Raw genomic sequence first — 13,651 nt, forward strand, 5'->3', positions numbered from 1 at the left:
ATCTATGTCCCACAAGAATATAGGGTGTATGCATCATGCTTTCTTGTGGCTAAAGAACTGAGCAGTATGAAACATGGACTTGCTTATTCACTCAAATAATGCAACCCATTACACAACTCTAAATGACACTATGATACACATTACACTTCCAGATTTGTACAATAAGAAAATGTACATTGTTCAGATTTACTTTTATTTCTTATGCCTCTGCATCCCAAGTATGAAAACATTTGTTGAACTGCAGTTCACTGTACTGGAGACTAATTAAAGGGTTTGGGCAAAGCACAATATAAATAGAAGAAACTATCTTCACGAACAATGCAAATGCATGTAGCAGGTTGAAATTTTGACAATTTACAACTTAGATGACGTATGTGGCATCATACATGTATTTAAAAGTCAAGGACATCAGCACCAAAAAGGTAGTGGCAATGCAGCACCAAACTATTCTGTATGATTTGTTTCACAAATGTGAGAGGCAGTGCTGTTGTTTCAGTTTATTACTGCATTATAATCTGGAATATTTAAGAGGTCTGGGAGGTGCAGAAAGATTTTGGAAAAGGAGAGGTTGATGGCTGAAATGCCAGATAACCACAAAGAATAAATGCATTGAGCAGCTGCAAAGAGGACATATCAGCGTTCTGTAGTGTACTTGTTACTCCATTGCTTACTTACTATCAACAACCATGTTTACACAAAAAAGCTAATGTAGCAAAAATGCAGCTGCATCCACATTAGTGTGAAAGAAAAAAAAAAGTTCATTATTGTTCACTAGAAATTGTGTGGGCTACCCTAACACAACATTCTTAATACAATTTTAATTGGGTATAATCACAGATTAGAGAAAAAAACTGCAAAGTGAGGGCTTAAAGAAACAAACAACTGAGTATAGTACTTGGGGGGAAAAGCATAATTTTTCCATTTGCCTGAAGCCAGCTCAAAAAGCCCAGTGTTGAATTAAACTGATATACAAATATTAAGAAAAAATAGATTACAGATAATTACTTGCAATTACTACGATTTTCTTAAAACTGCCAAAAATGCCTGTGCTTTGAAAACTGTAATCAATAAGGAAAAACAGCAAGTAAATTAACAGACCTATGTTAGTCTATTAATGGCACTTAAGAGATTGGCTTTGCTGTTAGTAGTTCAGTGTCCAGAAATAGCACCAAACAGATGAGGTCTAAGTGCTCACTTAAAAGATTATCAAGCGACTTACCTCTCTGAAGAAAATATCGGCTGGTGTAAGACTTGGCGGAATATCACAGCCCTTCTTTTGTAAAGCCACATTAATGGCTTTGTTAACCAACAGTGGTAGCTTAGAATGATAGTTCTTAAGCACAATAGCAGTGGTCAGCTTTTCTGCATGTTCACAGAGTAGAAGGTTGGTTGCCATTGGAATGCCACGTACTTGAACAATACTTAACCTTTTAAAAAGGTCTACCTGATTAAAGAACAAGAGTAATTAATGTCAAAATGGGTTAGAAAAATCATGAAAATTGCAATGAAATTAACTGAGCAAATAACTTCCAAAATAATGTTTATATAGGTTATGCACTGCTAATATGTGATTAGCAAAATGTGCAGTGTTTATGAGGCGTGGATAGTGACAGGAAGACGCTCAATTTGCAAAAATATGCAGTTAGATGCAAAAGCATTAAACATTAAACTAGAAAAGAAAACATTTTTTATACCTATAGGGCAAAAATACAAAGGACATCTGACTTTCCCTTTCTACCAACATTATAAAATTCTATTTAGGTTAGAATTTAAGTGTAACCATGGAATCTGACCTAAACTTAAAATCACATACAGTATCAACCATATTACTAAGAGTGCATTTTTCCATTTAAGGAGCTTTGTAAACGTTAGACATCTAATAACATTGCAAGATTTTGAGAAATTATTTCACACTTTTTAGTCGGCTAGATTACAGTGATGCACTCCTAACTGGACTAATTAAGAAATACAATAATATAACGCATTTAGGATTGTTTAAGAATTTACATTAAAATACTACTGATGTTAAAATTTATATAAACATGCTCCCTCCTATATTTTTGTCCATTTCATTGCAAGTTGTAACCTTAGATGATCTAATAGTGGTCTGCTTATTATTCAAAGAGTGAAGCATAAAAGAAGAAGTGAGGCAGCCTTTTGCTCTTATGCTCCAAAAATCTGGAACACTTTACCAACAGGCAGAATGCTAAGTGAGGTCTGGACAGTTTTTTTTTTTAGCCTGAAATCCCTACAGTTTTTGTTTATTTCCTTCTTAACCAGAATAACAGGGTTAACAGCTTTTGGTTTTTCTTTTCAAACTTAATTGGAGTTTTTTTTTTTTTTATATTTTTCTTTCCAACCTAACCAACAGACCTTATCATCAGACTGTCATTCAGAGACTTAAAAACGTATATATTTAACAATTCTATTTCTCTTATACACACACGTGTGTGTATTATACATATACAATACATATATACACTACACATACACAATACATAAATACACATACTAATATATATTATATATACTCATAAGTTAAATATGATGTTCCATAGGGCTCAGTACTACAACCTTTACTGGTTTAACTTTACATGCTTCCATTGGGAACTATCATTAAAAAACATAACATTATTTTTCACTTATATTAAGATGACACCAAATTATACCTTTCTTTTAGACTAAATTATGTTTCTCTGATGTTATCCTTAATAGTCGGCGACTTTAACTTTCATATAGATAATCAGTGTGACCAAAAAGTAAAAGAATTCATGAACCTCCTGGACGCTTTTGATTTGAGACAGCTCGTTAATCAGCCTACACATAAAGCAGGTCATACGTTAGACTTAGTAATTACTAAAGGACTAAAAGTTGATGTAAGGCAGGTCCTTGATATTGGTCTATCAGACCATTTTCTTCTACTATTTAATGTAGAAATATTGATAGAAAACATTCATGAGAAGCATATTGTTAAAAAACACTTCTTTGACTCATCAGCAGCTTTAAAACTTGCAAACATTCTAAGCAATCAGTCCGTTTATAGTGCCAACTATAATAGCGAGGATAATGTATATAGTAAGGTGGAAAGATTTAATACTAAAGTGAAAGCTGCTGTTGACATAGTTGCACCTGAAAAGTTAAAAAAAAATCTTCTAGTATTGTTATACCATGGAAGACCCAGAGTGTCTGATCTAAAGAGAACATGCCGTAGAGCTGAGCGTAAATAGAGGAAAACTAAACTAACTATCCACTATGAAATATTAAAGGTTAAAATAACAGAATACAATAACATTGTATTAATCCCAGAGTCTTATTCTTGACGATTGATCATCTGCTAAACCCATGTAACTCAAATGAATGCCTCCAAAGTACTTCCAGTAAAACTTGTGAGGCTACTGCTGTATTTTTCAATCAAAAAATGAATTATATTAGAAATAATATAGTATATCTCCACAACACTGAGGATCCTACTAAACCCCAGTACTCCGTTACAAACAAATTAAATTCTTTCACTAGGATAGAATTACCTGATTTACATAAAATAATTTCTCAACTGAAACCCTCCACCTGCGTCCTTGACCCAATACCTACACGTTTTTTCAAAGAAGTATCGGGCATGCTAATTGATAATATTCTTGACATAGTAAATTCGTCATTAGATACGGGGGTCTTCCCAGACTGTCTTAAGAGTGCTGTAGTTAAACCTCTACTTAAGAAAAATAATCTTGACCCCTCTGCTCTTGAAAATTTTAGACCCATCTCTAACCTGCCTTTCTTAAGTAAAATTCTAGGGAAGGCAGTCATTATGCAGTTAAAGGACCACCTCAATAAACATGCTATTCTTGATAAATTTCAGTCAGGTTTTAGAACAAATCACAGCACAGAAACTGCACTCGTTAAAGTAGTAAATGACTTGCGGGTAAATGCAGACAGAGGCCATTTATCTGTTCTCATCCTCCTAGATCTGAGTGCCACATTTGACACCATTGATCATAATATTCTTAGAAGTCACCTTAGTCAATGGGTGGGCCTCTCTGGCAGTGTCTTAAATTGGTTTGAATCCTACCTGGCAGGGAGAAAATTCTTTGTTAGTTGTGGTAATTACAACTCAAAGACACATGATATCCTATATGGTGTTCCACAAGGCTCTATCCTGGGTCCGCTGCTCTTCTCAATCTACATGCTTCCGTTAGGTCAGTTTACCTCAGGGCACAACGTGAGCTACCACAGCTATGCTGATGACACACAGCTGTATTTATCAATAGCACCTGATGACCCTGATTCTCTTGATTCACTAACACAATGTCTTACTTGTATTTCTGAATGGATGAATAGTAATTTTTTAAAGCTAAATAAAGAGAAAACTGAAATTTTAGTGATTGGCAATAATGGATACAATGAGGCTATTAGAAACAAACTGGATGCATTAGGATTAAAAGTCAAGACGGAGGTAAAAAGCTTAGGGGTAGCTGTTGACTGTAATCTGAATTTTAAATCGCATATTCATCAGACCACTAGGACAGCATTTTTTCACTTAAGAAACACAGCAAAAGTTAGACCTCTTATATCACTGAAAGATACTGAGAAGTTAGTTCATGCATTTGTAACCTAGATCCTCAAATGAGTGTCTCCTTAGAATTCCAAGAGCAAAACTTAAAAGAAGTGGTGAGGCGGCCTTCTGCTGTTATGCACCTAAGATCTGGAATAGCCTGCCAATAGGAATTCGCCAGGCTAATACAATGGAGCATTTCAAAAAACTTCTAAAAACACATTATTTTAACATGGCTTTCTCATAACTTCACTTTAATTTAATCCTGATACTCTGAAAATCCAATTCATTATAATAACTATTCATGGTGGCTCTAAAATCCGTACTAACCCCTACTCTCTCTTCCGTTTCTTTATCTGGTTTCTTTGTGGTGGCGGCTTGCGCCACCACCATCTACTCAAAGCACTGTGATGTTCCAACATTGATGGATTAAAAGCCAGAAGTCTGCATGACCATCCTCATCAAGTTCTTCTGTGAGAACCTTAAATACAAAGAGGACTATGTCATTTGTTAGGTAGAATGCCCAGAGGGGACTTGGCCCTGCAGATTTTATTTTTTTCTCCAGCCGTCTGGAGTTTTTTTTTTTGTTTTTTCTGTCCTCCCTGGCCATTGGACCTTACTCTTATTCTATGTTAACTAATGTTGTCTTATTTTAATTTCTTACTTTGTCTTTTATTTTTCTTTTCTTTATTATGTAAAGCACTTTGAGCTACTTTTTTGTATGAAAATGTGCTATATAAATAAATGTTGTTGTTGTAATTGTGTGAGTGAATTAAAGGAGTGAATGGATGAGAACTACTTGTCTCTGAATAAACAAACGAACAAGCAAGGATGCTTACACTGCTAAAACAAACTCAGAATAAAATGAAAGAAGTCTGGAATAGACTGGGTATACTTACTGGACTCAAGCGATCCAGGGCCCATGTGCTAGAAAAGGGGTGTCAACAGAGCTAATGCCCTGAACCATTTTTTAATAGATTTTTCCCCACTCACTGCCACCTTCTTCCAATGACAAGTCTCCCCACACCGTCCCTACTACATGAACTGAGATGGCCAGTGAAGAGTCCACCTATGACTATCAGTGTGGGCTGTCAATAAATGAAGACCAAGTGAGGAGACAACTGAGGAAGCTACACAAAGAAAAAGCTGCAGGACCAAGTCACTCCTTAAGGCCTGTAACAAAGAACACCACAGTCTGTACTTAAGACTTCAGAAAGTGCTGCTGCTGTGGAAAACACTCTGCATTGTTCCAAAGAAGGCTGGCGCCTCTTTACCTAATGACTACAGACCAGTGGTACTTACATCTTGCATCATGAAGACCTTTGAGAGACTGGTCCTGGACTATAGGAGTCCTATTGTAGTAGACCACCTGAACCCACTGCAGTTTGCCTATCAGACAAAGACTGAAGTGGAGGATTCAATTACATTATCTGTCTGCTCCGAAAGGCTTATTCTCACCTGGACAAAGCTGGCACCACTGTGAGGATTATTATTTTTTTTATCTATTAAGTGCCTTCAATACCATCCAGCCATCCCTGTTAAGGGGTAAACTCAGGGATATGCAGGTGGATGAGCCTATGATGGCCTGGATAATTGACTACCTGTCAGGCAGACTGCACACATAATTCCAGTTCTCAATTCCTTACACTTGCTCCAAGTTAAGCTTAGGGCTGATTTCAAAATCCTACTTTTAATTTATAAAGCCTTAAATGGCCTGGGCCCTGCTTAGTTATCTGAGCTTATCATTGCTTACAAACCACAGCGCACAAGATGCCGGCCTACTTAAGATTCCAAAGATTAATAAGATAAGAATGGGAGGTCGAGCTTTTAGTTAAAGTCCCTAAAGCTATGGAATGATCTGCCAGCTAATACACGAGATGCCCTTACAGTCTCAGCTTTTACATCCAGGCTGCAGACTTAGTGCTTTAGTCTAGCATACTCTGACTACTGCTGCTGATTAGCTGTGAATACTGCATTTCTTTTTCATTAGTCATTTGTACAAAAATATAAGTATCACAATATATTTAAACTGTGACTAACAATCCTCTAATCTGTTTCTCTTCTCAGGACCTGGATGTGGCACTTGGTGCAACTGCTCTACTGCATGTGGAAAAGTCATCTCGGATAAAGAAGCATTGGAATTATTGGATGAAAAGATTCTCCCATCAGATTGGCAGACCAACATTGACCCGACTGCAGAATACCCAGGAGCAGGTTGGTAAAGAACACTTTACAAAAAATAAGTTGTGTTGTACTGTATCGTATCGTATATACAGTATGCAAGGAGACTCACTGACTGACTAACTCACTCATCCCACAAAAACAATGCTATTTCCTGTTAAGCAAAAACTTTGCAGTATTGTATATTTAGGGTAGTAGGTATTCACTAAAAAAAGGACATTTCACCATAGGAGTACAAAATCTAAACTGATTTGATTGAATTTGGCGACATTAGAAAGAAAGAAAAAAAACTTAGCTAACACGTGTTTGTCTATTTCTTGATATGTGTTAATAATAGTGTACCGTGCAGACTATACTAACATGGCACGTTGCTTTCTCAGTTCAGTACTGATACAGAGCTGGGACAGACACAGTGCCACTTGGCTGTTTGTGGTTTTCTGGTTTATGCAAATGAAGTCTTCTAGGAAAAGAGATAGAGGGGCACACAAACGGTGATACTAAATAACAGGGTGGAGAGCCAAATGAAGGACCATGGAGGGAGATTCTGTAAGTTTGTTTTTTTTCTTTTTTTTTTCAGTTCTTATCTGTTGCGATTTCTAGTTGCCCACTGAGGTATTGTTTACATACACTAAGCCAGTTTCAACTTATATAGTGCTTTTCATCTAAACACTCCAAAACTTTGTAAAGGTATAAGATTACAGATTAAAGCATTACGTTCAAATCTGACATTTTTACAGGATGTTCTACAGAATAAATTATATTTACTCCCAAAAATCTCATTCATACTTGTTTCAATTCAAAACAATACAGTTTCCAGAAAATTATGTTTTGCAATGGCTATCAGCAAAACCCAAGGTCAGTAGTATTTCAGCAGTGACATTAAATGTATTGGATTAACAGAAAATATGCAATATGCATCACAACAAAATTAGATAGGTGCATAAATTTGGGCACCCCAACAGAGATACTACATCAATACTTAGTTGAGCCTCCTTTTGCAAATATAACTGCATCTAGACGCCTCCTATAGCCTTTGATGAGTATCTGGATTCTGGATGGAGGTATTTTTGACCATTCTTCCATACAAAAATCTCTCCAGTTCAGTTAAATTTGATGGCTGCCGAGCATGGACAGCCTGCTTCAAATCATCCCATATATTTTTGATGAAATTCAAGTCAGAGGACTGTGACGGCCATTCCAGAACATTGAACTTCTCCTTCTGCATAAATGCCTTTGTAGATTTCGAATTGTGTTTTGGGTCGTTGTCTTATTGGAATATCTAACCCCAGTGTAGCTTCAAATTTGTGACTGATGCTTGAACATTATCCTGAATAATTTGTTGATATTGGGTTGAATTCATCTGACCCTCAACTTTAACAAGGACCCCAGTCCATGAACTAGCCACACAGCATTATGGAACCTCCACCAAATTTGACAGTAGGTAGCAGGTGTTTTTCTTGGAATATGGTGTTCTTCTTCCACCATGCAAAGCACTTTTTGTTATGACCAAATAACTCAATTTTTGTCTCTCATCAGTCCAAAGCACTTTGTTCCAAAATGAATCTGGCTTGTTTAAATGAGCATTTGCATACAACAAGCGACTCTGTTTTTGGTATGAGTGCAGAAAGGGCTTCTTTCTCATCACCCTGCCATACAGATGTTCTTTGTGCAAATTGCGCTGAATTGTAGAACGATGTACAGATACACCATCTGCAGCAAGATGTTCTTGCAGGTCTTTGGAGGTGATCTGTGAGTTGTCTGTAACCATTCTCACAATCCTGTGCATATGCCGCTAATGTATTTTTCTTGGCCTGCCAGACCTGGGTTTAACAGCAACTGTGTCTGTGGCCTTCCATTTCCTGACTACATTCCTTACAGTTGAAACTGACAGTTTAAACCTCTGAGATAGCTTTTTGTAGCCTTCCCCTAAACCATGATACTGAAGAATCTTTGTTTTCAGATCTTTTGAGAGTTTCTTTGAGGATCTCATGCTGTCACTCTTCAGAGGACAGTCAAAGGGAAGCACAACTTGCAATTGACCACCTTAAATACATTTTCTCATGATTGGACACACCTGTCTATGAAGTTCAAGGCTTAATGAGCTAATCCAACCAATTTAGTGTTGCAAGTAATCAGTATTGAGCAGTTACATGCATTCAAATCAGCAAAATAACAAGGGTACCCAAATTTGTGCACAGCCAGTTTTTCACATTTGATTTAATTTCATACAACTAAATACTGCTTCACTAAAAATCTTTGTTCGGAAAACACCCCAGTACTCAGATGTTCCTAGAAAATGAAAGACATACCACTGTTATCTTTTTTGTTGAAAGTAGAGTAAATTATTATGCAGGCTGAGAGGGATTCCCAAACTTTTTCATATGACTATATGTAACAGGTTCAAAAGTAGGAGCTCAACTGAACTAATAATATTATTACATAGTACATCATTTGATTAACTGACGGCACTATTATTTTAGGGAATGCAACAGAGATAGCATAGATATGAAGTGTCATATGATTTACAAATACTTTGTTCATAGAATGTCATTACGATGACAACAGTGGAACAAACGGTCAAAATCCAGCTGTACCTGATATCCCATAACACTACAAAAACATGCAATGTTACAAACAAAGCACATTTCCAAGTAAACTATTGTAGCAAGATAAACAAAAATATTGTCACTCACCCTCTGAAATAAACTATAGTAAACATAATTTGAAGCAGAGGAATTTAGTCTGAAATATTTAATGGACATGAACATACACTTTGTTTATAACATTACATTACGAATACAATTCTGGATTTAAAAACACTGAATAATCAGCACTTGTGCAGAATACAGTTAGGGTTAATAAAAGTCATAGTATGTTAATGTCATCAAGTGTAAGGCTTATGATGTCTAGACAGGCCAACAAATGAGATGCATCTTATGATACATGGGGACCTGTAAGTGAGGCTTGATGAAATTGAAACATATTTTGTTTATTCATGGAGACCTAGCCAATCAATCATTGATTGTTGTGCCTGCATTAAGACACATAAAGCATTTTAGATTATCATGTAGTATTATGTTAAATGTATTAATAAAATATTTTGTAATAATACCTTTTCAAGACAGTGCTATTTAAAGACTGATATAGGTGTTTAAAGTCTGTAATTCAGCATAAGAACATAAGGTTCTAAAATAAATTCACAACTACAGTATATAGTACTAGGTTGTTGTACCATGTTTGCCATTATGAATGCAGTTAGAAGTCAAGTAAAATGCACCTTTTATTGGCTAACTAAAAAGATTACAATATGCAAACTTTCAAGGCAACTCAGGCCCCTTCATCAGGCAAAAAAACAAAAAAAAACAAAACAAAACACAGGTAAGACTCTCTAGCAATCTAAACTCAGTAAGTATATAATTTATAATAACTTCCTGGATATGCAGGGGAAAAATAAAACCACTTACATGTTTGAGGAACTCAACAAAAAATGTATGAGCTTTCAGTTTATCTTCTAGTTGATGAAGAAGAATAAGGGAAGGCTGATTAAATCCAAGTGCCTCTGTGAACAAAGTTTGCAAAAAACATGCACATACGGATTAAATGAAAACAAAGTATTTAATGAAGTTCACACTACACATAAGTATGACCAAAAACCCTGCAGAATATACATATCAAATGAAAAAACAAAGCTACCCATTTATCTGTCAAACAATTTTAGTTCCTGACATTAAAAAAATAGAACCCATTGTGATACAGTACACATAAATGGAATTTCTTTTTAATTTTCATGATTGCTTTTCTCTATTAAGTACAATACATAAAACATCTCAATAAGGGTGCCATGAGACAAAAAAAGATGAAGATACTGGTTATCTTGAGGAGAAAGATCATTTTGTCTTTTAAAAGTCACTGTTTTCAAAGAAAAAGAAAGCAGTATTTCATTACAGATTTGACATAATACCTGCAAAAAATTTCAAATAACAATGTAGGATTCTATGTACAATGAGATTGCTCAAAAAAGTATAGTAAAACACTAAGAACACAATACATATTTTAAGCACTCTGAAACACATAAGACCCTACAGAATTTGCAAATGAGCATACTTCCAATTTGCAACCTTTTTCAAACGTTTTAGTTACTAGAGATGCAGTATTTTGGAAAACAAAACAATCGCACTTCTAACAGGAAAAAATAAATCTAAGTTGACTTTGAAGTCAAACCATCCAAACTAGACTCAGGGGAACACTGTGTCATCTTATTAAAATTAATGGACAGCTAATAGTATTAGATGAACTTACTTTGCTTCCTGGTTAGCTGAATAATGAAATATTGTCTAAAAGCAAAACACAATACTAGTGAAGAATCGGTCAGGAAGGAATAGGAGAGAGCAACTGTCTGCAGCCACCACCTGCAAATCCATTCCATTTCTGGAGGTTGTTTTGCAGTTGCCTCTCCAGTCCTGCTGTCACTTTTATTTGCACCAAAGCAGGTGAAGCTGATTCACAATCACTTATGCTTCCTAACTGGTCAGACTGATATCCGTGAAGCTTAATTGACTTGAAGTTAGACTGTGATGATTAAGTGTTCACTTAATTTTTTTGACCTAAATCCAACTGAGAACCTCTGGGGACATTATTTACTGGTGCATCCAAGACTATCCAGGAGATCATTGATGTCCTGATCTAGATCTGGGTGGATATACCCTAGGGGATCATCCACTGTATCCTCAGGAGCATGCCTAGACATTGTCGGGAGTGTATACATGCATGTTGGGGCCATACATGCTACCGAGTCACACTATAAGTTGCCGTGATGAAATTCACACAAGTTGGATTAACCGGTGATTTCAGTTTTTGACTTTGATATTTAGTCTGATGTAGAATCCAGCCCTCAATAGGCTGGTGATTTTGGTTTCCATTGACCGTCATTACATCATTTTGTTCACAATGAATTACACAGTTTTACTCATTAAAGATTCTCCATCTGAATATTTTATTCATTTAGATCTGATCTGTAATTTAAGTGTTCCCTTAATTTGTTTGAGCAGTGTAGTAGGAAATGATCACCTGCTCGTGTCATAAATTATACATTTGGTTGCATCATGCACTGCAGTTTACACACCAAAAAAAAAACTTCACTTCATTTTTAAATTGGTATTACTGTATTGCTAAATGATGCACATATATTGCAATAGCAGTCTGCATTTTAGAAAAAGCACTTTGATGGAGCAGATCTGCTTTAAGGCATCACTGAGACAGAGATAGGTTTTCCAGTGTGCAGATGCTGCTGTTCCCAGGCTTACACTTATGTCTGTGTCTGATAAGGAAACAATACTGATTAAAACATTCAGACCACAAGAGTGAAAAGCTAGAAATAGTTTTGCAGGAATTTGTTGAACTCAATAAAATGCCTTTTTCTGATTTTCTGATTTTTTTTTATTTTGCTGCTAATCTGCCTTCTTAAACCATTGTTCCTTCTTTTGTTTTAATATATATTTATTTGCAGTTTGTCCACAAGTGGCATTGTAAAAATGTACACAAAATCTAAAAAGACACAAATGTAATCAAAGTCTGATAATATTATTTCAATAAAAATAAAAAGCATATTTAATATAGAATAAGCTTCAAAATTTTGACTATAAGCAGAATCAGATTTTCTTTGACAAAAAACAGGCTCACCATCAGGAACAGATTCAGCCCATCTTGGATCAGTTGCAGGGTAGTCATCTATCAAATCAACACTTATCTGGGCAACATTTCTGTCAAGCTCAGCAAGGGAATCCAAACCAGCATCGGAGGGAAATAATCCATCCACAACATTTTGTGCACCTATAAAATCTTTCCTACAAATAAGACAGTTTTGATAAAATACATTTTTAAATGTAAAGATATAAAACTTTTTGAATATTTTAACAATGTATAAAACTACTTTAAAAAAAATGACACAAGTTTATGATCTCATTTACCCCCACCCCCTTACATCTTTCTACAGAAATGTTGAAGAAGAAAAAAAAATGCAGGACCTTTATTGGTTATAAAATCATAGAAAAAAATTTTTACTCTTTAAAATTGTACATACAAGTATTTACACATTCTGAAACGCATTCCTTGATTTAAATTTAAAGTAGAATTCCTGCAAAACAGAATTTTCAGTGAGTATTCTAATGACTCTTTGAAAAACATTTTTTGTGATCAAACTTTTTTTTTTTTAACACATCATTAAATGAAAACCATTTTTTAAAAAAGGTTATGCAGCATATGTGACTAGAAACTTTTTTGTATGGAAATTTTCATACTGTTTGCTGTTGTTCATTTTTGGCTACCTTGAAGCCTGCTGTATCAAAATTTGTCATTTCCATTCTTAATGAAAACATGACTAAATATTTTTCTTGGCCATCACAAGAAACAATATGGGGTACGGAACAGATTAAAAATACATACTTTTTGTGCAGAGTACTCCTTTAATTGGTGATACCAAAATTTTATTTTTTTTGAGTGCTGATATGGTAAGAAGAACAAAAGGAGGCAATAATAGATCTGGAAAGTGACGGGCAGGAGCTTTTGGGGAGGTGCTAGGCACAATTATGGCGGAAGACAATGAGGACTTGGAGCTTCCACCAGCTACAGTGACACAATGGGGCAAGGGCAGTGCATCACCTGCTGAGAACCAGACCCTAGCAGCAAGAGAGGTGCAGCTGCATGTTCCTCTTATAGCCGACTCTGTTGACCTGGGGTCTGACTCTATGGAAGAGGAAGAGGGTGAAAGTGACACCTACCCAACAGCTCTGGCAGTGAGGTGTAGAGGTGGCAGCATCAGAGGCAGCGAGGGGGCTGCTAGGCCACCACAGAGCCAATGCTAGGCACTCTCCTGTCATGGTAGGCAGTGCCACTGGCAGGCAGCAGCCAGAAGCAGACACCCAG

At 35.9% G+C, this 13,651-nt stretch overlaps 1 protein-coding gene across 1 annotated transcript in view; it reads right to left on the bottom strand.

The window, feature by feature from the left end:
* The window catches only part of nup133 (nucleoporin 133), a 191,558-nt gene that overhangs the window by 49,218 nt on the left and 128,689 nt on the right, over window positions 1-13,651 (bottom strand). Inside the window, exons 13-15 of the mRNA XM_028797315.2 lie at window positions 12,410-12,573; window positions 10,195-10,289; window positions 1,220-1,444 (exon numbers count right to left, since the gene is read on the bottom strand). Coding sequence (XP_028653148.2) covers window positions 1,220-1,444; window positions 10,195-10,289; window positions 12,410-12,573 — 484 coding nt within the window. The remainder of the gene's footprint in view (window positions 1-1,219; window positions 1,445-10,194; window positions 10,290-12,409; window positions 12,574-13,651) is intronic.

Source organism: Erpetoichthys calabaricus, chromosome 3, assembly GCF_900747795.2.
Source record: "Erpetoichthys calabaricus chromosome 3, fErpCal1.3, whole genome shotgun sequence".
Taxonomy (NCBI): Eukaryota; Metazoa; Chordata; class Cladistia; order Polypteriformes; family Polypteridae; genus Erpetoichthys; species Erpetoichthys calabaricus.